At 32.4% G+C, this 23867-nt stretch overlaps 3 protein-coding genes across 3 annotated transcripts; all 3 read right to left on the reverse strand.

Moving 5' to 3' along the window:
- Positions 1 to 3638: 3638 nt before the first annotated feature.
- On the reverse strand, positions 3639 to 8372 carry LOC107926335 (mitochondrial outer membrane import complex protein METAXIN). The gene is made up of 6 exons (XM_016857169.2): positions 8068 to 8372; positions 6192 to 6526; positions 5901 to 5977; positions 5717 to 5777; positions 4749 to 4911; positions 3639 to 4001 (listed from the first exon to the last, which is right to left on the reverse strand). The coding sequence occupies exons 1-6, from the start codon at positions 8234 to 8236 to the stop codon at positions 3817 to 3819; spliced, it is 990 nt and encodes a 329-aa protein (XP_016712658.1). The 5' UTR covers positions 8237 to 8372; the 3' UTR covers positions 3639 to 3816.
- A 2200-nt stretch (positions 8373 to 10572) lies between these two features.
- On the reverse strand, positions 10573 to 18283 carry LOC107926245 (valine--tRNA ligase, mitochondrial 1). The gene is made up of 21 exons (XM_016857037.2): positions 18136 to 18283; positions 17953 to 18021; positions 17792 to 17854; positions 17338 to 17507; positions 17171 to 17243; positions 17013 to 17078; positions 16856 to 16939; positions 16639 to 16716; positions 16434 to 16517; positions 16190 to 16269; positions 15968 to 16025; positions 15592 to 15894; positions 15323 to 15493; positions 14102 to 14301; positions 13389 to 13791; positions 13046 to 13297; positions 12422 to 12922; positions 12171 to 12277; positions 11937 to 12036; positions 11674 to 11822; positions 10573 to 10969 (listed from the first exon to the last, which is right to left on the reverse strand). The coding sequence occupies exons 1-21, from the start codon at positions 18271 to 18273 to the stop codon at positions 10801 to 10803; spliced, it is 3318 nt and encodes a 1105-aa protein (XP_016712526.2). The 5' UTR covers positions 18274 to 18283; the 3' UTR covers positions 10573 to 10800.
- A 1968-nt stretch (positions 18284 to 20251) lies between these two features.
- On the reverse strand, positions 20252 to 23670 carry LOC107926246 (18S rRNA (guanine-N(7))-methyltransferase RID2). The gene is made up of 9 exons (XM_016857039.2): positions 23456 to 23670; positions 23279 to 23354; positions 23100 to 23183; positions 22944 to 22999; positions 22780 to 22836; positions 22075 to 22124; positions 21836 to 21988; positions 20835 to 20970; positions 20252 to 20623 (listed from the first exon to the last, which is right to left on the reverse strand). The coding sequence occupies exons 1-9, from the start codon at positions 23552 to 23554 to the stop codon at positions 20459 to 20461; spliced, it is 876 nt and encodes a 291-aa protein (XP_016712528.2). The 5' UTR covers positions 23555 to 23670; the 3' UTR covers positions 20252 to 20458.
- Between the last annotated feature and the right edge of the window lie 197 nt (positions 23671 to 23867).

Here is a 23867-nt window from a genome sequence, read left to right on the forward strand (position 1 = left end):
TTTACCCATTAAAATTTATATATACGTATAACACATTTAATACGGTTTAAAAAATTAAATTACAGAAAACATTGTTCTTTTATATGACAATTTTTTTATTAATATAAAAATAGTGCAATAAATTAATAGATGAAAATTGACTTGGAGTCTCCAGAAAAGTTGGAATATTAAGGAGCGAATTGACCTAAAAATTCTTAAATTAAATATTTTTTATAATTATTACATAAATGAACCAATCAAATTAACTCATTTGTGGAAATTATTATTATATGATGGCATTAAAGTCAATGTCAAACAAAAGCCTAGTTCATGAATGTCGCGTTTGACGGAGTAAAGACCGAGAAATGACCGTTTTTATGTTCACATTTTTCTGACGACTTTTAGTGTTTGAATTTTAATATTGGCTATTTCTATTCGAAATTTAATTTCGGATAAATTCGATTAAATATTTATTTTTAAACTTAAGGTAAATTTAGAAAATCCTTTTTAATAGGGGTCGGGATTAAATTATAAATTTTTAAGAAGTTAAAATTAGGCTTGCTTATGGGTCGGATTATTTGCTCAGGCTCGAAAGCTCGCTCGAAAAATAAAAGAGTTTAGACAAAATACAAGGCCCGAAAAATGAGCTTGGGTAAATTTTAAATCCTGTTTTATATATGGGTCGGGTCTTGGGCAATATTTTTGCCTGACTCGACCCGAATATATTATGTTATAAAAAAATATTATATTGATTATATATGTTAAATAATAATTATATATATTTATATTTATGTTAAATCACTAACCTAATAATAATTAAACTCATAACCCAAAAAAAAAAATTACCCAACTAAATAATCCAACCTAAAATATAGAACTTTAACAATAATATTTAATACAATGAAATATTTATTATATTTATTTGTTTTTTTAATATAATAAAATATTTATTATATTTATGGAAGTGTTTTTTAATATAAATACTTTTTAATGTGTTAAATTTTTTTTTATTTTAGCGTTTTTTGTGCAATTAATGTATTATATTTTTTAAAAATTATTTTTAAATAAAAACTAATCTTAAAATAATCAAATATGGGCAGTTTGGGTCGGACCCAAGTTTACCTTTCTTAAATAAGGTTCGCAAGGATAAAAAGTAAGCCCAATTTTTGGGTTGGGCTGGGCTCAGGCTTGGAAAATTGGTCTAGACACATTGCATAAGTCTGGCCCCAAACCGGTCTGACTCGAGCCACGAGCACCTCTAGTCAAAATATTATTTTATCATTTATTAAGTTTTGATTTCATAAATTCCAAAGGAACTGTATAATTTTTTTCATTTTTGGGGGCTCAAGTTGTAATTTTATCATATGTTATAAAATTGCATGATTTTTATCTTTTTTTGGAGGGGGGCAAGGCCACTCCTTGCCACCCTTACATTCACCCTGAATCTTGATTAACCTCAAGATATATCAAGCTACTCGAGCTCAAGCTCGATTAATCTCGTTTATCAATTTTGTACTAAAACTCAAACTCAAATTTGATTAAGCTTATATGTATTCAAGCTTAAACTCGACTTAATAATTATGCTTAGGGTTAATAATATATGTTAATGACAATAAAATAATTTAATAACATAAAAATATTTAAAACATATATTAAAAATGAAAAGCTTGATGAGGTTTACGGGTATTCGAATGAAGTATTACAAAGTTCAAATTTGGCTTTATCAATAACTCGAACTACTTATCAAATGAAGTTCGAGTTTGTTTGAAGTAGAACTCGAGTAATTTGTAAACATTAATGTTTCATTTGCACTCCTAATTGATCCTAAAAGAGTAAAAATCCGTGATGTTATATTCTTTTGGAGGGTTAAAAATTTATGACATTTAAAACGCAAGTTAAATTTTTGAAAATTTTAAAACCTCAAGTTCGAGCCTTACTCTATCTAAAGTATAGAAGCATTTTCAATCTAGACTTACTCTCATTTTAAGCTCAAAATTTTATTTATGGTTTTTTTATGAAATTTTATATTAATTTTGAAACTCAAAAGTCCAAAATTCAATATATAAAATTTTCATACGTAACCTGACTTTTGGTTTTATTTGCAAACTTTGGCTTCAATTTTTCCTCTTATATGAAAATTAGCTCCAATTTTCCAATGAGCTGCCCAAATTAGACTTCTATAATAATAATAATAATAATAATAATAATAATAATAATAATATGAACTTTCGAGATTCAATTATTATTATTATTATTATTATTATTATTATTATTTACCTTTTAACTTAAATGGAGCTTTGATTGCTTATCTTTGATCTTTCTAGTTGGAATTGCCAAAATATTTCATGTTTGGTCACACTTGTAATCATAATTGAATCTCGAAAGTTCATATAATTAGTGTAAACTACATTAGTAATCATTCAATTATATATATATTTTTTTGATTATCCAACAATGAAAAATTAGAAAATGATTACCCAATTTTTTAATTTTGTCTTTTTGATCACTAGCTAACTAAAGTAAAAATGAAAACACCTAAAATTTCAATATAATTGAATGACCAAAAGACAAAATTTAATAGTTGGATGACCATTTTATAACTTTTCATAGTAGAATGATAAAAAAAATATAAAGAATACATAGTTGAGTGATTATTAATGTAGCTTACGTATATAATTATTGTTGCACACGTGAAAGAGCTAAAATGCCAACAAAAATGGCAGTCTTGTATCTCAGCTGGTGAACCTTACCAACATAATCAAATGCATTATTGCAGCACCGATGGTTTCTATGTTACTCAGATTCTAGTGCTAGTTGTTAGTGATAAATACAGGTGTTTGTCCAACATGTGTACCTATGATCTTTTTAAGTTTTTCTTGTTTTCATAAGGTCATATCCTCGTAATTATATGTCAGATATGTCGTATACAAATACGAATGCTTGTATGACATAAACCTAGATCTCAATAAATGTCAAATACAAATGAATGTCCCATAGGGGGTCATATCTCTAAACCCGTATCCTATTAAATGTCGAATACGAGTATCTAGATACGGGCATTTGTCAGGCATTAGTATTTTCAAGCTTTTAAAGTTTTTCTTTGTATTAGGGGATCATATCCAATGTTTTTTTGAATCAGATCAATGGTTGAACCAATCAAGTCACTAGTCCGGACAATTTGATTAAATAAATCATTAAAAATTCAAAAAAAATAAAAATATATTTAAATTTTAGCATGGTTCAATCAGTCCGTATAGATTTGTTCTTCAATCAGTCTAAAAGTTTTTCTCTGAACCGATATCTCGATCGATTCCTAATTCAACCGGTACAAACAGCTAGACAGGTCCAATTTAGATAACCATGATCATATCTCCATACCCATATTCTAATAAATGTCAGATACATGTATCAAATACCGGTGTTTGTCCAACATGAATATGTTATGTTCAATCCTTTTAAGTTTTTTTAAGTTTTTCTATGTATTTAGGAGGTCATATCCCCTCTTATATCCTAATACGGGTGTCGAATACCGTTACTTCTATAATGAAGAAGTCTAACAAAAGTTTCAAATGACCCCTCTAATATAGGCTATTTATTCCCTTCGTTAATTTATCTCAAAGCAAAATTTTTAAAAAAATACAACACATCAAGTACAAAGGTTCAAACCAAAAAATGCTGCCTAAATATTGTATAAATCAAATCTTTAAATGTATGTTCTTACTTTTTACCACAATGTTAATGCAAATACTAATAGCTCAACCTCAACAGATCACTAACATTGTCACTAATAATGGGAAAAATGTCAGTAATGAGTACCCGGTAACTGAGAGATTTGTTTCAATTGAAAGAGATGCCTTCATCTTCGTCGTCGAGCTCCAGGTCGCCAGAATCATAACCGCCCATCATGGAGAGGAAAAGCAGAACCGCAAGTAGCTGTGCAGCTAGAAAATATTTTGCCCTCCTCTTAAAAGTTTTCTCCTCCTCTGTTTTCTCCCTTTTTGGCTTGCTCTTCGGCTTTGAACCTAGTTGGGAACAAAAGCGAACCATGCTTATTACAACACTAAGGTTTACCAAGATAAATAGGGTTTCTGCTAATGAGCGCCCTAGACTACTCTTTAAGGTTAGTTGACAACCATTTTCTACAAACGAAGAACTGGATCATTCCTTATATCACCAGCAGAACATTCAAAACATCAATAGCAGTTAATTAATCATGATTCTTTTCATTTTGAATGGTTATAAAGGGATAAGTTTTGTAACTGTAAATTGTAGACTAGAATATTGAGGTAAAAGTACCATGAAAGCCCTCGTACTAGGAGTCAATTGCATTTTGCCCCTTCTACTCAAAAAATGGGCAATATAGTCTTTGTATGTTAGATCGAAAAGCAAACTGGTCCTTCTATTTATTTCTACTGTTAAAAACTAGTCTATGTATGTCAGCATGACATACATGTGGCACACAACGTGTCATTCTTTGGTTATTCCATTAACCAGACCAGTATTTAACAGTACAAATTTTTAATAAAAATGACCAATTTGTTTTTTGACCTAATGTGCAAGGACTAATTTGACCATTTTTTAAGTAGTGGAATCAAAATGCAATCTAACTCTTAGTCTAGGAGCTTCCGAGGTACTTTTACTGAAAAATGATTAACGTATGAAGTTGATGAAGGCCAAGACCAGAAACCAACAAAGCAAAGTAATATTAACAAATTAACAAAAGGAAAAACGAAAGAAAGAAAAAGATACTTTTGGGTGCAGTAACTTACTCCAATTTGAGGGACCTTTTCTCGGAGTTGACGATGAAGGGACTGAGCGAAATTGTGGACCAGAAGATGATGAACCAGACTCTATCAACTCCGTTTTAAGTTTTTCGGCATATCTGACAATATTGTCATGCTCCAAGAGTTTGCTTCGGAGCACTGACGTGTCCTGGTGGTGAAGAATTGCAAAGGAACATGTTTTAAAGAGGTTAAGGAGAAAAGTTATGTACTATAGAAAATGTGTTACTCATTCATCCATAGGATCTTCAATATCCTAATTTGAATTCTCCCATGATTTCAACTTATGTTTCTTTTCCTTTCAGGAGGAAATATCTTTAGCAGATACTAACTCAAAATCATGATTAAAATAAAAAAATAATTCCAAAAGTTAATCATTACTATGCCATTATAACAAGGACCTACAGAATGATCTAATTTAATATGCCATTATAACAAAAGCAGTCCTAAACTCATAATTTCTGTCTTCAGGTCAAAGCAGCGACAGTCATTACAATATTAATATAACCTATCAAATTGTTCATAATTTCCACAAAATATATTAAATGACGCTTATATTCGACATAAATTATACATATTAAGAATATCTGTCATGCAAATGAAGGAATTTGCAGTGCAAACACATCATTTATTAACAAAAGCTATAAAGATTATTCAGGAAATATAATCAGCAAGAATGCTTCCATTACTACAACAGTATACAGCTACGTGATTTTGCATAGTGTTGCTCCCATCAACAGCCAGGTTTAGCCAGTATTCATCTTCCTTGTGACTCAAGTTTTTTTCAGATAATTGAATGTTTAGCAGATGCAAAAACTACTCCGAAGGAGTTCACGAAAGACATTTAAATCCAAGTTTAAGAATTCATAATGATTTAAATCAACCATGTAATTACCAAAATCATCTTTCAGAGATAAAAAAAGGAGTGAAATAGTATAGCCTCTGAGGTAACTCACAGGTAGTGCATGAAGGGTGACAAGAACATGTCCGAGAAAAGTTGCATCCAAGCTTGATGGCCTGCAACCATGTAATAATCCAGCTGTCTATATCATTAGGTTTGAGTAAAATACTATTTGAGAAACTAAAATTTCTACAGCCAACAGATTTTAATATCTATGCCAGGATACCAAAAGGAATTACCTATCATCAAAGAGGAAGTTCTGTTCTCCTAACTTAGTAGATAGAGCACCATAAGCAATTTTTGCTCTCCTGTAAATCTGCCCAGAGATAGAATATAAAGAAGTGCGATTCTGAAAATCTAGTACCAACCCTCAACGCACATGAGCATCAGTATATAAAAGCACATGGTACATTTTCTTGATAGCGCAAATGCAAGCATTGCATGGTTTAACATGTACATGCAGGTAGAGTAACACAAGAGAGAAAGAGAGGGAAGAAAAAATATGGAAAAATTGAAGGGAAAAGTGGGACCTCATCTTCTCTGTGTTCGGCATTGTCTTTAGTAATTCCAAGACGTTGTTTAACACTATACACTTGCTTTAGGAAAAGAACTTTTCCTATTGGCCATGAAAGGTCAGAATAATAAATCTTGTAGGCTGATCTTCCATCGGTACCCACCCATAGTTCGTACGTCAATGCATCAGCTAACCAAGAGTTAATCATAGCTTGTATCGATACCCAATCTGGGGCAGATTGGAATTCAGAGTCCAGATCAACGATACCATCTTTCTTTAAACACTCAACAACCCCACTATTCTCGTTGTTGTAGGCAACGTAAGTACCAGATTCAACATAAGGAATTTGATCTGACAGAAATTTATTAAAAAATAGCATTATCATGATTATGTCTATTTACCCAAGTACGCGCTTGCATGTGACAAACACAATTTACATGCAGATACTCATGCTAGAGAAATATGACAGTAAAATATTATAGCTATAAGCGGGCCATCAGATAGTGACCACTAGTGCCATCAGAAAAATAAGGGGCTTCAACCCATCTTTTAAACAGTGAAAACACCACCAACAAAACCTTTAACAATGATGTGAGGTTGACTGACATATTCCAATACTATGCCCCCATACATAACATTACATAAGAGTAAGATCATTGTCTGGTTCATAAAAACACAAAAAAGAGGTGAACATCAATTTCAAGCTTTACATATGTCCCAAAAGAGAATGCTATAAGAACATGCCAAGAAGATTGTTTAAGAGATTTTTTTTCTAGAAAAAAAAATAGGGCATCAACAGGATTCGAGTGCTCCCAGTTGAAAATTTACCGTAGTAGTGGAGCAATGCACCCAATTTATCCTCCCAAAACCTCAATCTAGATTTACAAAAGCAACTCTCAAGCAACACCCTTGAAATTTTTAATGTTTTAAGTGGTTATTACTTATTACAGTTTATAGCAGTTAAGTTCTTAACTGATATTTGGCTCAATGGTAGCTCAAAACTCTAATTTTAAATAGCAGCCATAAAGTGATGTTAGAGCTCCTATTTTGCTTTTTAACTCTCTCTAAGGCCAATATTCACAGCAATTGGAGTGTGAATGGCTAGCAGTCCTACTGGTTAAAGTGACGCCCTTAAATTAATACATATACATATACACATACATATATCCAATTTACAATTTGAAGAACTAATTCACTTTTATAAAAAGATTGTAGAGTGTCATAAACTACATTGTATAACCAACAATGCCATGAGATTCAAACAACCATATATATATATACACACACATATCCTATACATACATCTATATATATATATATTAAAGAAAACTAAAACTAAAGGTAGGCAAAGTTGATCCACCCCAGTATTTATTTTAGCTGAGCAATTAAAGAAGAGACATTATAACAAAAGAAACCCAATTGAATTACATACATATATATCCAATTTACAACTTGAATGACTATTTTGCTTTTATTAATTAAAAAAAATTATAGTGTGTCATAAACCAAATTGTATACAGCCAATAAAGCTAAGAGAACCAAACTACCCAATATATGCGTGTATGAAAATTAAAGATAGGCAATGTTAATGCACCCCCAGCATTTATTTTAGCTCAACGTCCATCCGATTTGCATTTAATTGACAATTAAAGAAAAGAGAATTAAAATTAAAAGAAACCCAATTGAATCACATACATACATAAACCAAATTGTATAACCAACAAAGCTAAAAGCATCTGTTTGTGCGTGAAAACTAAAGATAGGCAATGTTGCTGCAGCCCCAGAATTTATTTTAGCTCAGCATCCATCCAATTTGAATTTTATTGACAATTAAAGAGAAAGTTAAAATTAAAAGAAACCCAATTGAAATTTAGGAAAAAGAAAAAAAAAACCTGAATCAGGGAAGATTGAATTGAAAGATAAACGAAAGGGAAAGTGGGCAAGCTTGAGATAAATGAAAAGCGGCAAACAAATAGGGCACGCAGTTGGGAGATCGAAGTAAGGCTTCCTTGCGACCAGTGTGAACTCTTCGGCTTCCCTTTCACCCGCCACTTGCTCCATTTTCTTTTTCTTTTGCACTAAGCAGCTATGGCTGTTTGTAATTTGCTCCGATGGGTAAAAATACCAGAGCAAGCTGAAAAGAGTTTTGAGAGTAGGGGTTTAACGAAGCGTTTTTAAGATGGTAGGGTTTTTCAACAAATTTATTTGTTTATTTATTTTTGGGTTTAAGTTGTCAATAGATTTGATCATAAGTCAGGTATCTATTTAAACATACAAATTAAGATTTAATAAAAATGTTAATATTATAATAAATAATTTTGAGAGAATTTGTTCATAAATCAAGTTATCGACCTCGAGCTCAGCCTAATCATCTTGAATGTGTATAATATATTATATTATATAATTTACAACATACAAAAATTAAATCTATAATAATATATAATCAGTGGCGAAATCAAAAAATTATTTTAGGGGGCCGAATGAAATTTTAATTTTTTATAGTTTATATCTTTATAATTTGTAAATAATTGAATCGAATTTTTATAATTTTAAAGGGCCAAAGTATAATTTTATCTTTACTAATTTAAAATTTTTTAAAAAATTTAAAAGTCAAAATAATAATTTTACATTTTAAGGGGAGCCGAAACCCATACCAGCCCCCTGACTTCGCCCCTGTATATAATGCTATAACATAAATATTAGAAAAAAGTTAAAATAAATATATATAAATTTATTAAATGTTAAAAAAAACTAAAATAATAATATGAGTGAATCTAAAATGTTAGGTTAGTCATGTACAAATATAGGTGGTATTAGACAAAATTTTATATCCATATTTCAGATTAGATCGAACTTGAAATAAGCATAAAATGTATTAATATTATGCTTATACCCAACCTGAATATAACCTAGTCTAACTGTCCAAACCCTCCATATTTCAAGCGGGCCTTAAAATTAGGCCGAATAGCCCAACCCATGAACAAATCTACTACCAATCCATCTTATTTCATTACCATCCCTAAATTTAGTTCAAGATTTATAAATCAGTTTAAAAAAAAAAGAAAGAAAGAAAGAAATTGTAATCTTATCTTAAATAATAACCTTAAAATCTTAATCACAATCCATCGATTATTTATGTCTATTTACGATAATATTTTCAATTATTATAATATTCCAATAAGTTAATTGCTTAGTGATTATCATGCTTAACACTGGCTTGCAAGATTTGCGAATAGCTAGAAATTATTATTGACTGATTTTAGTTTCAAGTTGCATTATATCAAGCTACTGCCGTTATATTAAAAATATAAATGTACTCACCGTGCACATAAAAATATAAATCCACCCAATCATTTTATATAATTTTAACGTATATTAGATTTATCAAATAGTTAATTTCTAATTTATTTAAAATTTAATGTTCAACAAAATATCATTTAAAAAATTACATAAAATAGCCCCTTTAATATATGTCTTTAGAGTTTTAGCACAGTTAAAATAAATCTATACAGTACTCATACATATAAACGAGATTTTTTACTCACCGAGATTAAAAAATCATTAATTGATATTTTAAAAATAAATAGAACAAGTAATTAAGGAGATTTTTACTCAATTCTGTAAAAGCCATCCATCGAATATGAAAGTCAAAGTCAACTTGCGAATGATAATTAAACATATATAGGATAATAATGGCTAAAATGGTAATGGAAGGGAGCCAAACCCAAATAAGACATTAAGACTTTTTAACTATGCTTGTGGAGTTTTTAAACTCCATGAATAATATACCAAATATATTCCCATAAATATATATGGGTTAATTCCACTAAATGTTTGCAAATTATTGTCCCAATTTTAAATTAGTACTCAAAACTTCAAACCTTCTAATTGAATTATCAAAGTATCAATATTATATTAATCAAGTCCTTCCATCAGCTTAGTCATTGGTTTAAGCATTACATGTCCGCTTAAATTTAACATGGAGTATATTTAAATCACATGAATCAAATAATAAACACAAGTGTAGTTACAATTCAACATGTTAAAAGGAAAATAACTCTTAAATTTTATCAAACTGTCCATGCCGTAAGTACACAAGTACTTCAGACTTCAGAGTTTGATTCACGTGACTTAAATTTTATCAAACTGTCCATGCCATAAGTACACAAGTACTTAAGACTTTAGAGTTTGATTCACGTGCTTCAAGTTCAAACTGACATTTAACACTTAAATTGACGGCTAAGCTGATAAAAGGACCTAATTGATACAATACTGATACTAGTAAGACTCAATTAGAATGTATTGAAATTTAGGAACCAAATTAAAATCAAAGAGATAGTTTAGGGACGTTTTGTGAAATTAACTGTGTATCGGATGAGCAAAGTGGGAAATTGTCATACTATTAACTAACTGGGTAAACTCTTGTATAACAAACATGGCAAGCATCAAATGTTAAAAATAAACAAAAGTATTGGTGAGGTTTAGACAGTAACAAAACAATCATCAAAAAGAAAAGTGTAATGCCATCCAAATTGTCATCGAATCAAGAAACTCAAAAGGGAGGGGTTAATAATGCCATCCAAATTATCATTCGAATCAAGAAACTCAAAAGGGAGGGGTTAACCTTACTTTTGATGCTGGGATTCAGATTCTAAACGATCACTTTCTTTCTTGAAAAACTCGAATTCTTGGAGAAGTTTTGCCAGCTTTGTTGCATTCTCTTCTTGAATGTGAGATGGAACTTTTTCTTGATATCCTGATGCACTGATGATCTTCTTCAGCTTCTCCTGCTGCCTGTGAAAACAAACAATTTTGATCCTGTGAGTTATGGCAACTCTCTTGCTATATTGACATGTATTGAAGATTGACCAGAGTATTCGTGCCCTATCTTACTCAGACTAAATGTAAGTGTCAGATATGAGGATGAGCCTGACACCGATATATTAAATTTTCTTTAAGTTTCTTTCCATATATTTTGACCTGAACCCAGAAACTCGACTTGATCAAACTGAATGCAAACTTGACCCAATCCATTTTGACCATAAAAAGTCAATAATCCAAACCTATTCAACCAGACCCAAAAGAAGTCCGAACCTGGAAACAGATCCAAATCCAAACTGATTCAAACCTGAAGGACCTGACTTGAAAAACCCGAACCCAAAACATCCCAAATCCTAAATGAAGCACAAGAAATTGACCCAAACCTGAAGTGAGCCGATCCCGAAATTGATCTAAACCCCAAATTACCCAGATTCAAAATTGACTTGAACTGAAAAGATTAGAAAAGTCCTAAAGCCCTAATTGACTTGATTTATGAATTGATCCAACTCCAAACCAACCCGACTCGCCCAACTGATAGGTCTATCTGATAAAGATATATATTTTGAAGTTTTTGGAAGGTCATATCTCCATAATCACATCCGATATGTAGTAGATACAGATGCCAAACATTAGTACATCAAAATAAAATGAAAAGTCTAGAATAGAAAAAAACTTACTTCAGTATTTCATCCATTTTATTCTTAATCTTTTCGCGTTCTGCTTCTGCATTTAGGGTTCCCTGAACCTTAAGATAAACTTTAAGGTTTTCATTAACATTTTCAAATGCACATCCAGCTGGAGCATCATCCACACCACTGAGTAGAACCTGGAGATTGGTAATTTGAAAACATTAAAAACCGCATTTGAACACTATAATAAAAGGATAATCCAAAATTCTGAATTGGAATTCGATGCATCAGTGTTTAATATGCTGCAATACCTTGAAAGATGATAACGTGGCAAGGGTTAAGATCTCTAATTCACAAGATCTTATGATTTTCGCCACTTCATCATTTTGACATAATGCAAAAGCAGGTAACCTAAAAAAAATAAAATTAATGCAATACAATTAGACAAAGATTTGCTGTGAGTTATGTCAAGGCAATCACAAGCCAGCTCCTTCGAAGATTCGAAACAACAAAAAGAGTATATATATAGTGTTTCACTTATGAACCTTTCATTCTTCTGCTTAGCAAGCAGCTCGGCCCGAAGTGACCTAAGAGACCTTACAGTGGACTCTACAAGGTCCATTTCATATTCCACCCTTTCATTTGTCCAGCTCTGCAAAGGGAAAAAGAGGCCAGTGCACAAAGACCAAAATTAAAAGTTGAACTTGCACAAATTTTTTGTTCAGTTATCATATGATTTTTCAGTTTTCAGGATAATAAAACAAAAAAATTATTACCAAAAGAAACAGGAACTTACCTCAATTGGTGATGGGTAATCACATATCATTATAGATTCTTTCTTTGTGTGGCTCTTTACTCCTGGAAGGCGCTGCCACAGTTCTTCTGTAACGAATGGCATAAATGGATGAAGCAAACGCAGGCCTATTTCCAAACAAGCCCAAAGAGCATCTTGTGCAAATTTCCTTTCAGAGGAAAAAGCTGGATTATCACCAGCAAAGTAAGGTTTGATTGCTTCGATGAAAATATCACAGAACTGATACTGCCACCAAGAATACACACTGGTCGTAGCATCAGAAAATTCATATGAATTTAATGACAATACGGTCTTCGATATAGCCTTGTTTAACACTGAGAGTATCCAGCGACAACTGAAAGGCATTGTCTCAGGATTTATGGTTGATGGAGGAGTATAGTCATCCGGAAGTTTGCTCATGGCAAAACGAACAGCATTCCATAATTTGTTGCACCATTGACGATAGCCAACCACTCTTAGGATATCCAAATTGATTTTATCTGACTGAAATGAAATAATAATTTAAAAACAAAAAGGCTGAGAAGTGCAAGGTCTCTCAGAGAAGAACAACAAGTTTAATGAGAGTAGAAACATAACATAATAGAATAAGCATGTAGAAGTATGAACCTGAGCGGTGTAGGAAACAAGAGCAAACCGGAGAGCATCAGCACCACATTCAGCAATACCGTTAGGAAAATCTTTCCGCTGCCCTTCTTTGGCAGTGGCCAGCTCATTAGGATCCAAGTTACCCCCTTCAAGCCTCTTATGAAGACCTTCAAGTGATATCCCATTTATCACTTCAAGAGGATCAATTACATTTCCCAAAGACTTTGACATCTTACGCCCATGTGCATCTCGGATCATGGGATGTAAGTAAACCTGAAAAAATGAAAATCATCTAGGGTCAATAGAGAGCTTGAAGCAGTCTCACAAAAGTGCTGTACACAATTAAGGACAAGATTGCACTCACCTTACTGAATGGTACATCACCTCCCAACTTCATTCCCAACATAACCATTCGAGCAACCCAGAAGAAGAGAATGTCATGGCCGGTTTCGAGAACCGATGTTGGATAAAATGCTTTTAAATCATCTGTATCATCTGGCCATCCCAACACAGATAATGGAAAAAGACCAGAAGAAAACCAAGTGTCGAGTACATCAGGATCTTGAGACATCTCAAACTTCTTCCCAGAATATTTCTTCCTAGCTTCTGCTAGAGCCTGTTCCTCATTGGTGGCAACTATCCAGTGATCATTATAAGCACCAAGTTCCTTCAGTTCATCATCTTCCAAAGTAACATACCATGCAGGAATACGGTGACCCCACCAAAGCTGCCTTGAAATACACCAATCACGAATGTTCTCAAGCCACCTGCAACATTTGGAAACTATCACTCACGCTATGCAGCCATTAAACCAGGATGGTGTAAGATGAATATGACATAGAAATAAAGTCAGCCATGGAGCCATTCAATGGAAACCAACAAGAATTGTTAACCTAAAATTTCTAGAAGCAATAGTTTCCTACATTTTTTAGGCTTTTGGTTAATCACATTGGAGCAAGCTAATTCAAATATGAGAATGTCACAACACCAAACATAAAAAAAAGTCATAATACTTGAGAAGATCATTATTCTAGAACATATTATCAGCACGTAGAAGAAAAAATACTTAATGAGTACCTTTTCCATTCCGCGGTGTACTGCTTTGGAATGAACTCAAGCTTCCTGTTTTGATCATCCATGGCTGCATCAAGAGCTTCCTTCGCAATGCTGCTACAGCTAACATACCACTGGGGCTTTATCATTGGCTCAATGACATCATTGGTTCTTGAACAAAGGCCAAGGCGCATCTCATTGTTTTGAGCTCCTCGATACAATTTCTGAAGGTGAAGAAATAAATTAATGAATATAGAAATTACTTCCGATCATGCATTGATGAAAATAGAAATTATTTAATGCCAAAAGCTATACAATGTAAATGTGCAAAAGGCAAAAGATTGGTCAACAACCTAAGGCCTTTTCATGCATTCAAATTGCTCACCAATTGTGCTATCCTGAGTCCTCATTTTCCAACACAGATACAATGTACATGATTAACTTGAGAAAACTACGATGCCTAGGTTGGAGACATACTTGTATCTAACTCTCATCCCCCATGTCCATGAAACATATATCATCTATCCCACGACAAAAAAGAATGTACTTGACTTATAAAGCATAACTAAAGCATGACTTTGCTTGGATTTCAGATTTATTTTCCTTCTTACAGATAAATACACATATATATATACTTGTATATTTTTATTCTTGCAATAGTAAATCAAACCTTATATACAATCATCATTTATCAATGTCTTATTACCCTCCAAAGAATGAAAACGTAGCTCATAAACCGATGTTTATAGTTGTTAAATGATAACTTTACATCTCAAATTACAACTCTTGAAATGGCAAAATGCCACCAAGTCTGAAGAAATACTGAAACCCCAAAGGTATAAAAGAACCATAAATCAGGAAGCAATCATAATTACCCTCCCTTCTAGTATCTTCTTTCTAGGAATTTTAGTTGCACTTATTTAGTTATTTTTTGCAGATGCCACAGGTTAACCAAATATGCAGTCCAGACTAGAGCTCAATAGTGAAATATCATTGCATATGAATCCAGCATACTGGGAAAATACCTTGAAGTTTAGGGTAGAACATTAGCATTTTAAACCAAATGGATGCAGGTTTAATTCTTTCTCCATACATAGATGGGATGCAAGGGGTGCACACCCATAATCAAGAAATTTAAATCAAAGATTCAATACTACTGCAGCAGAGAAAATTACACAAGAATATTTGCATGATCTCAAACTGAAAGATAACTCTTCCCATATACATATCAATAAAATCAAATACCTTCTTCTGTAATGCATCAATCACAGCCTCACGAGCCTTAAACCGTGGCATTCCAACAAAATCTGCCCCACCATTGCTATTTATTTTCCCATCATCAGTGAAAATGTTAATAAATTCAAGGTTATGGCGCTTGCCCACCTCAAAATCATTTGGATCATGAGCTGGAGTTATCTGTGCAACATTGAAGGCAATGCCAAGAAAAGTAAACAAAACGAGGAAAGATGCACAGTTAGCAATAGCATCTCAAAATCTATGATAAAACTCTTTACCTTTACTGCACCAGTTCCAAAAGTTGGATCAACTAGAATTGCATCACAGATTATTGGAAGTTTTCGTCCATTGAAAGGGTGAATGGCAAATTTCCCGTGCAGATGACTGTACCTCTTGTCTTCCGGATGAATAGCTATAGCTGTGTCACCAAGCATTGTTTCAACCCTAGTAGTGGCAACAACAATTTCACCCAATTCTCCCTCCAAAGGGTAAGCAAAGGAGGTCAACACTCCAAACTCCACTGGCTTTTCATAACTAGGTACCTTTAACAAAGTTCTTTCTTTGATGTCCGTATAATCTACCTAGAAACGTGGAGCAACTTCAAGAGAAGCAGCAAAAGATGAAGAAAAAAAAATTACCCAAAAATTGAATTACCTCTATATCAGAGATAGCAGTTCGCAAGATACAGTCCCAATTGACTAACCGTAAATCCCTGTAAAATGCATGGAGAAATGAAGAGGCAACGAATTTGAAAAACAAAGGATTGTGCTTAAAGGATACCGATCATTCTAAATGCTATGAACTTCATTTTTACTGTAAGCAACACAAATTTCATCAAATCACAGAATAACAGAAATCATTCAGCATAAAACATGCCTATAAATAAGACCCTCCTTATAAAGCCGATTGAAAGCTTCCACCACAGCCTTTGACCTCTTCTCATCCATTGTATAGCACTGGAAAAAATAAATAAATAATATAATAAAAAAGAAAAACCAGCAAGAAACATGAGAAGCTATTAATAAAACAGCTAAAGATAAATTTAACTATATAGCCATGGCCCATTAGCCAATATGAAAAGAAAAAGTTAAACTATTAAAGGATGCCATTCATATTTTACCTCACGGGACCAATCAAGGGAGGCACCCAAACGTCGTAACTGTCCCAGAATGGTACCACCATACTCATCCTTCCACTTCCAAACCTAATAATTGCGGTATCAATAAAAAACCATAAAGATGTTACATTTGCAGAGCAAATCAATAGCTCCATCTTAATTTCATAGTTAAAACTCAGAGAAACTTAATTTCAGAGTTAAAACTCACTTCATTTACAAAATTTTCACGACCAACATCATGCCTGGTTAAGCCTCTTTCACGCATTAGCTTTTTCTCTACAACCACCTGAAAAATTCAGATATTAGAGCAACTTCAAGTCACACCTGTCTATATCAAACAAAAAGCAAAATGGAGAAACTTATATATAACAAAATGAAACTTAAGCTTTAACTGATCCAAAAAAAAAAAAACGAAGGAACACAACCTGTGTAGCTATCCCAGCATGATCCATGCCAGGTACCCACAATGCATTGTATCCAGACATTCTTCTCCAACGAATGATCGTGTCCTGCATGAAATAAATGAAATACAATGAAAAATTGCCAATAAATATTAGCAGCCGTAGCATTACACTATGCAACCTCTATGGCACAAGTCAGTGCATGGCCTATGTGCAGAGCCCCAGTCACATTTGGTGGAGGAAGAACCTGCAAGATCAGTAAGGTTATTAAAGAATCATCACTTTAGTTTGAAAAACGGTAAATAAAGAGAATTGGGTGAATTCCAGTTTGATTCATACAATCACAAACGGTGGTTTTGAGCTACTTGCATCAGCCTGAAAAAACCCAGATTTCTCCCACCAAGCATACCATCTAAACATACAGAGACAAAGAATGCAATAGTTGAAACAAAAATTAACCTTAAAACATATCTAATCTACCAATTGTGAACTTTTTCAACACTTACGACTTCTCCACAGAAGCTGGACTATATTGCTTGGCCATCTGATTAGATAGTCTTTTCTTCTCGCCAGAAGGAGTCTCTGGATCCACAAAATCCTCCGGATTCTCATCATCTGCTTCTCGCTTGGCACTCTTCTTTGCACTCTTTCTTGGAGTATTCGATCCTTGTTGTGCCTTTGTAGAATCACAAGAAAAAAAAAACATTCATTGATTTCAACATTGCTAAAAATCAAAACAAAAAACTAGCTACATCTAGCAAACCATGTAATCCATGCGTCATATCTCATGCTTCTCATGCAAACCGAATAACATAAACACAAATTAACTTGTTATGTTAATCATGTTTAAAACAAGTTAATCAGTGTCCTATTTTCGAATCGTATCCAAAGTTGTGAGGCCTAAAACTAATTACACGCACAGTTTTACAAGTTCGTAAGCAGATTTTTACTTGCAGTTACCTTAAGTTTGGCTAACTCAGCTTTTTCTAAGGCCTTTTGTTTCTTCAGTTCCTTCTCCTTCGCCTATCACCAAAAAAAACATAGGTAAAGCTAAATAACAATAAACGAATCCAGATTTGGAAGTAATTAAACTAAAATGAAAAAGTTAATAACAAATGAACCTTTTCTTCTTTCTTTTTCTTTCGTTCGAGCTCTTCTTCAGTCAAAGGCTTCGTATCCGGTTGCTGAGACTGCAAATTTAATAAAAAAAAATTACAAGAAATGAAAAAAAAATCAATGAAATGAGAGAATTAGTGATAGATAAAAAGTAATGAAGAAAAACGAAGTAAAGGAAGTACACTAACCATGGCTGCTGAACTTTGATGAGAATGAGGAAACAGAGCGGCGTCCAATAGAAAGGGTGTGGGCTTTGAGGGCCTGCGTGCGTTAGTCAGGGTTTTTGTTATGTGCTTAAGACCGAGAATAAGCGAAAGAGAAACCATAAAACAAGTCGAATAAGTTTAGCGTTTTATTTCGTATTTATTTATGGATTTTTCCGGGGTAAACCACACTGTGGTCACCTATTGGTAAATTTAATTTTTTATCACTCAACTATAAGAAAATTACAAAATAGTCATTTAAATATTTGATTTTACCTTTTTTGGTCATTAACGTTTAAATGACTAACATAAAAATGACGTGAAAGCTTTTAAAATTTGCATAATAGCAAATTTAACCCTTTATACATTATGTTAATTTAATTTTGATTCTAAAAAATTAACTCTCAACTTTTATATATTATGTAATTTGATCGTTTTTGTAATTTTATTTTTCTTTCTAAAAAAACAAGCTTTTTAATTAAATTTAATTGAAAATATATAAAAAATGGAACACAAAAAAATCCAAGTTAATAATTTTACTATTGTCTTATTATTTTAAAATTAACTCTTATTGTCAGAAATAAAAGCAAGATTGCAAAAAAATAAAAATCAAATTACATAATATGTAAAAGTTAAGAGGTAATTTTTTAGAATTAATACTGAATTGACATAATATATAAATGTTAAGGATTAAATTTACTATTATATTTATTTTAAAAGTTGTGAATTTATATTTCATATTTAATGCACTAACAGCTTGTAAATTCATACATGTATAGTGAATCATAAGAAATGACGTGTTCTTATATGTTTTAGCATGAGTGTATAGTATTCATAGTATAATAATTTATTTGGACTTCAAATTTTATAAAAATATCATTTTAGTCCTTTATTTAAATTTTCACTTCCTTTAGCCCTTAAACTTGTGATATTTATCAAATCACCTTAAAATGAATTGTCACGTGGATGCCACATCGGTAATTAATTAAGGTTTAAAAATTTAAAATTTTAAAAAATCAAATAAAAATTATAAAAATATTTTTTTTACTTTTAAAAATTAATTAATTGCTATCGTGCCTATAAACTATCCATAGTCCCTCCTCAATTTATAAATAGGAGTATAATGCGTTTTCAGCGTATTCGAACAAAAGTCATCATGTATTGACAATAATACCCATGCCAATCGAGCTAAAACTCAATCAGCCATTATAACATGTAGTTTAACATAGAAAATTTTACCATAATTAATTTCCTACAATGTAGTTTAACATGTAATAATATTATATTATATTATATTATAATATTTTTTTTTATATTTTTTAGTGTTTACATTGTAATATTACATTATAAATTAATTTTTACGTGACATAAACAAAATATAATAAATATATTACTCACATATAGCGTTAGATTGAATTGAATAACGTTAATTGGATTTAAAGATGTATAAAAAATAATATTACTAACTTATTTTTAATTAGAATAAACTATTAGAATAGTCTCTTTTGTTTACTTCAAGTACATTTTAGTCACTTATGTTTGAAATATTACGTTTTAGTTACTTACATTTTAACTATTGAGTTGTTAATTGCTGTTACTGTGTAATGATAAGCTGATGCAGCCCATTAAATCATCATTTCAAACAAATTTTTAAATTAATTTATTTAGTTCCCATATTTTTTTTATTTTGAGCAATTTAATTTTTTTTATGTTCTTTTAATTTTTTTCTTTATTTTTCATTCTCTTCTGTTTTACTTCTCTCTCTATTTTATTCCCTTCTCTATTTATTTTAACATAGTTTTTCTATATTTTCCATTTGTTAAAACTAATCTATGTACTTTTAATTTTTTAAACAATTTAATTTTTTCAAGTGAAACGAATTTGTGGTCTAATTTTACCCAATGAAAAACATAGGAAAACTAGTTAAAAAATATGAAAAAAAGGAAAAAACAAAAAAAAGAAGCAGAAGAGAATGGATAAAGAAAAAGAAAAAGAAAGTTATAAAAACACAAAAGAAGAAAAAAAATACATCTATAAAAATATGTTTGTGTAATTAAATATTAATGCTCCTTATTTTAGAAAATTTCTCTACATTCCAAAATTCCAAAACCAAAACACATCCATATATATTATATATATCAATATTTTCTTAAAACCAAAACACAGAGATATGTATGTATCGATACAATAACCAAAACCTTAAATCACCATTAGACTCGTTAACTATTACTTTCAAAGTGATAATAAACCATGATATATGTAAAACTAGTTCATCCCAAAACTTTCAGATCTATAATATCGTAGCTGGTTAGAAACGAGCTTTCCGTTTTCGAGCAGTGTACTTTGTGTCAGGGGGAACGACATTCCCTTTCCTTCTCATCTGGTCCTTCTTCCTCAACACCCATTCTCTGCCCTTCCCTTTCTTGTTTACTTTCTGCTTTTTCTGAGGTCTATGCCTGTCCGAAATGCAAACCTGCAACAAAACCCCGAAAAACACAACAATAACATATAAGTAGTTGCAGTCATTGTGGCGGCAGAAACCGAAGCAACAACGAGCAATGTACTAAACTTCGTAAACCACTTATTTATTTCGTTTTCCGGGAAAAAAAGTGCAGGCTTTGACTGGTATAGGGCAATAAAGCATGTAATATGATACATATATATACATATATATATAGGCTCACCGTCTGATTTTCTTCATCTCCACTGCTCTCATCATCAGAACAACTCTCTCCGTCTTCACCTTTTCCACTGGGAACGACAGAGCTGAGGGACGGCGGGCCACAAGTGAGGACAAGGTATTCTTTTCTCTTCTTGGTACTGGAGGAAGACAATTAGTTAGTGTTAGAGTGCTTAAAATGATACAACGAAATGTCCATCTATCTATATATTTAAAAGAAAGGGTGTTCTATTGGAACTCTCTCCTATGTTCATGAATGCATATTTTCACCTAAATTATATTCCATGCGATAGAAGCGATAGCACCTTTCCCTAAACTAGTGCAAGGTTGTTTGAACTGGACTAGGCTGGCCGGTCAGACCGTGAATAGGCCAAGGTACCAGTGCAGAGAAGGGCATCAAATCAGTATGGACCAGTTGAACTGAATTTTTAATACATAATTTTAAATTTTTAAGATTCTTTTAATGATTTCTTTAATTGAACCAGACGGACTGGTTGGACTGATGAACCGGTGGCCTGACCAATTCAACCAATGGTCCAGTTCTGAAAACCATGCACTAACAAAGATACAATAGATGGATAAATATAATATAAACAAAAATGAAAATGCACAGTACGAGAGGCATAAGGTAAAAAGAAGTGGAGTGCTAAGATACAAATGCCCGCAAGGACATAATAGCAGGAAAATAACACCAGTAATCATGAAATGTCGATAATTTCATGCAATACATTCCATTGCCTCTGAATAAATGAGACTGCTGAATAAACGAGACTGCAAATCTTGATTCCATTAAAAGCAATGGAACAAATCGTATGATCCAATTGGAGGCATGAACAATTGGATCTAAAACAAGTTCATCGTGAACAAGAAAAAGGAATAGAAGCAAGTGTATGCATAGCTGTCATTAACTCAAACAATCCATCCCACCAAACACATATATGGACACGAAGAAAGATGGCAACTGTAAAGCCGATCATAAATAGTTCATATGGGATCGCAACATACCTGTGCGGGTAATCGACAACCACGCCACCAGCAAATCCAGAGCGCATTGCATAACTCAAAATTAGCTCATGTTGGGCTAGATTTTCAGGATATACTTGGAGCACTGCTCTAGCTCCCCTTGCTAAGCATCTATATAATGATCCGAAAAAAGCCCTAAAAGATCATATCAACCATATTAAATTTACCGAAATACATTTCCCATTTACAAAAAACTAGATACATAAAAACCATTAACATACTTTAATCTCAATCTTGGCTCGTGAGAGGACTTGTCAGCATTGCATAACCACTGCATGCCAAAGCAACGAAAGGAGAAAAGAAATCATGAGCAAGAATATGAAGTCTTTAAACTGCTTCAGTTTAAACCAATTACAAGAACGCTTTGGAGAATAAATTGCAAGCTTAAGTCACATTAATCCTCTCCATAAAGAGAAATTTTGCACCCAAAGAAAAAGTGCTGACCACATAACATTTTAAGATAAATGATTGTTTCTTTCTCCGCAAACCCAATCGACATTTCAAAGACTTTTATTGTAAAAACTATGAGACACTGTATGGTACACTTATTTGCAGGTCCCACCAGAAGCAGGGTTCTGGGAAGGTCACAATATATGCAGCATTCTCTATATTTACTCAGAGAGGTTGTTTCCGGGTTTTAAAGGGGCGAATTCAATTAGATTACTATAGCAAGTGCATTCTTGATAACGATTGAAACCCGAAAATTTAAGACGGACAAACAGAAAACCGAGGCTCCCATAAGACGTAAGGGGATTTCCAAAGTAACATACATTCAAATTAATAACAGTTGAAATGGTAATCTGATCCATAATGAAATAAGTTTTTTCATACACAAGGCAAGACTTACAGAATTCAGAATATTCGAAGCATGGAATTGAACTTGAATATATGAAAATGGTGAAGCAAAATATTGACCAAAAGCATACCTGAACAGCAGAGATACTAATAGCTCCATCGATAACTCCAGGTCGAAGTCCTAAGCCCTGAAAATTAATATAGTATAATGAAGTCCTCATTTAAGAAACATGTCCGAAAACAGCTACAATAACATCGGTTTAATTTGAAGATTTTTAAGAACTTGGTAATTTACCTGACCCATATCACCAAGTAACAAATCTCCTTCAACCTCATTTTGCAAAGCAACATCTATAAATCAAAGCCAAAAAAAAAAAAACACTTAAAACCATTTATTACAAATGTGTCAAAAAATTAAGTTTCAACAACAAAAAATAAGAACTAAACTTACTAAGCATTGATTCAGAAATATCGAAACCAATCCATTGGTGACTATTCTCAGTTATTGTCTCCCCACTAAGCCCTGATCCACAACCTAAAATAACAACAAAATATTACAAATTAAATATTAAAAAAGGGTAATTTCATTTTATTTTATTTTTGTTTGAGCAGAGAAATAAATATATATACCGATATCAAGGAGCAACCTTGGGACTCCATCATCGGGCAAAGCCAGAAGTTCCAGTGCTCTCTCAGAGAGCTTTGTCTATTTTTTTTTTACAAAAAACCCAAATTTCAATACTTAGTAATTTCAGCAGCTAATAAAATTATACACAAAATAAAAGGAAAAATAACTGCAAAGTGAACCTGTATTTCAGCAATACGAGATGAGGAAGTGTATTTTCGAGCTTCTACGTCGTCGTAGAAAATCTCCGGCGGGGCTTGCAATTCAGGCCGACTCGACATCCTATCAACTCCGGCGGCGGATATGCGACGGCAACGCGATGGAGTTTGACAGTGTGAGAAGGGCGGCTGGAGTTTTGAAGGGTTAAATACTATATCCTTTGTGGAGGATTAACAGCTTAAACCCAAAACTACTTTTGTTCCATTTAAAGTTAAGGGTTAATTCCAGAATACGTCCTTCAACTATGGAAAATATTTTAAATTGGTCCTCAAGTTTCAATAAAATTACACGATATTAATAAACTATCAATAAAGTCTTATCTTGTATTACAAGATTTAGGGTGAAATCTAAAATATTTGACCAATTTATACTTTA

The sequence above is a fragment of the Gossypium hirsutum genome, chromosome A08 (assembly GCF_007990345.1).
Source record: "Gossypium hirsutum isolate 1008001.06 chromosome A08, Gossypium_hirsutum_v2.1, whole genome shotgun sequence".
Lineage (NCBI taxonomy): Eukaryota > Viridiplantae > Streptophyta > Magnoliopsida > Malvales > Malvaceae > Gossypium > Gossypium hirsutum.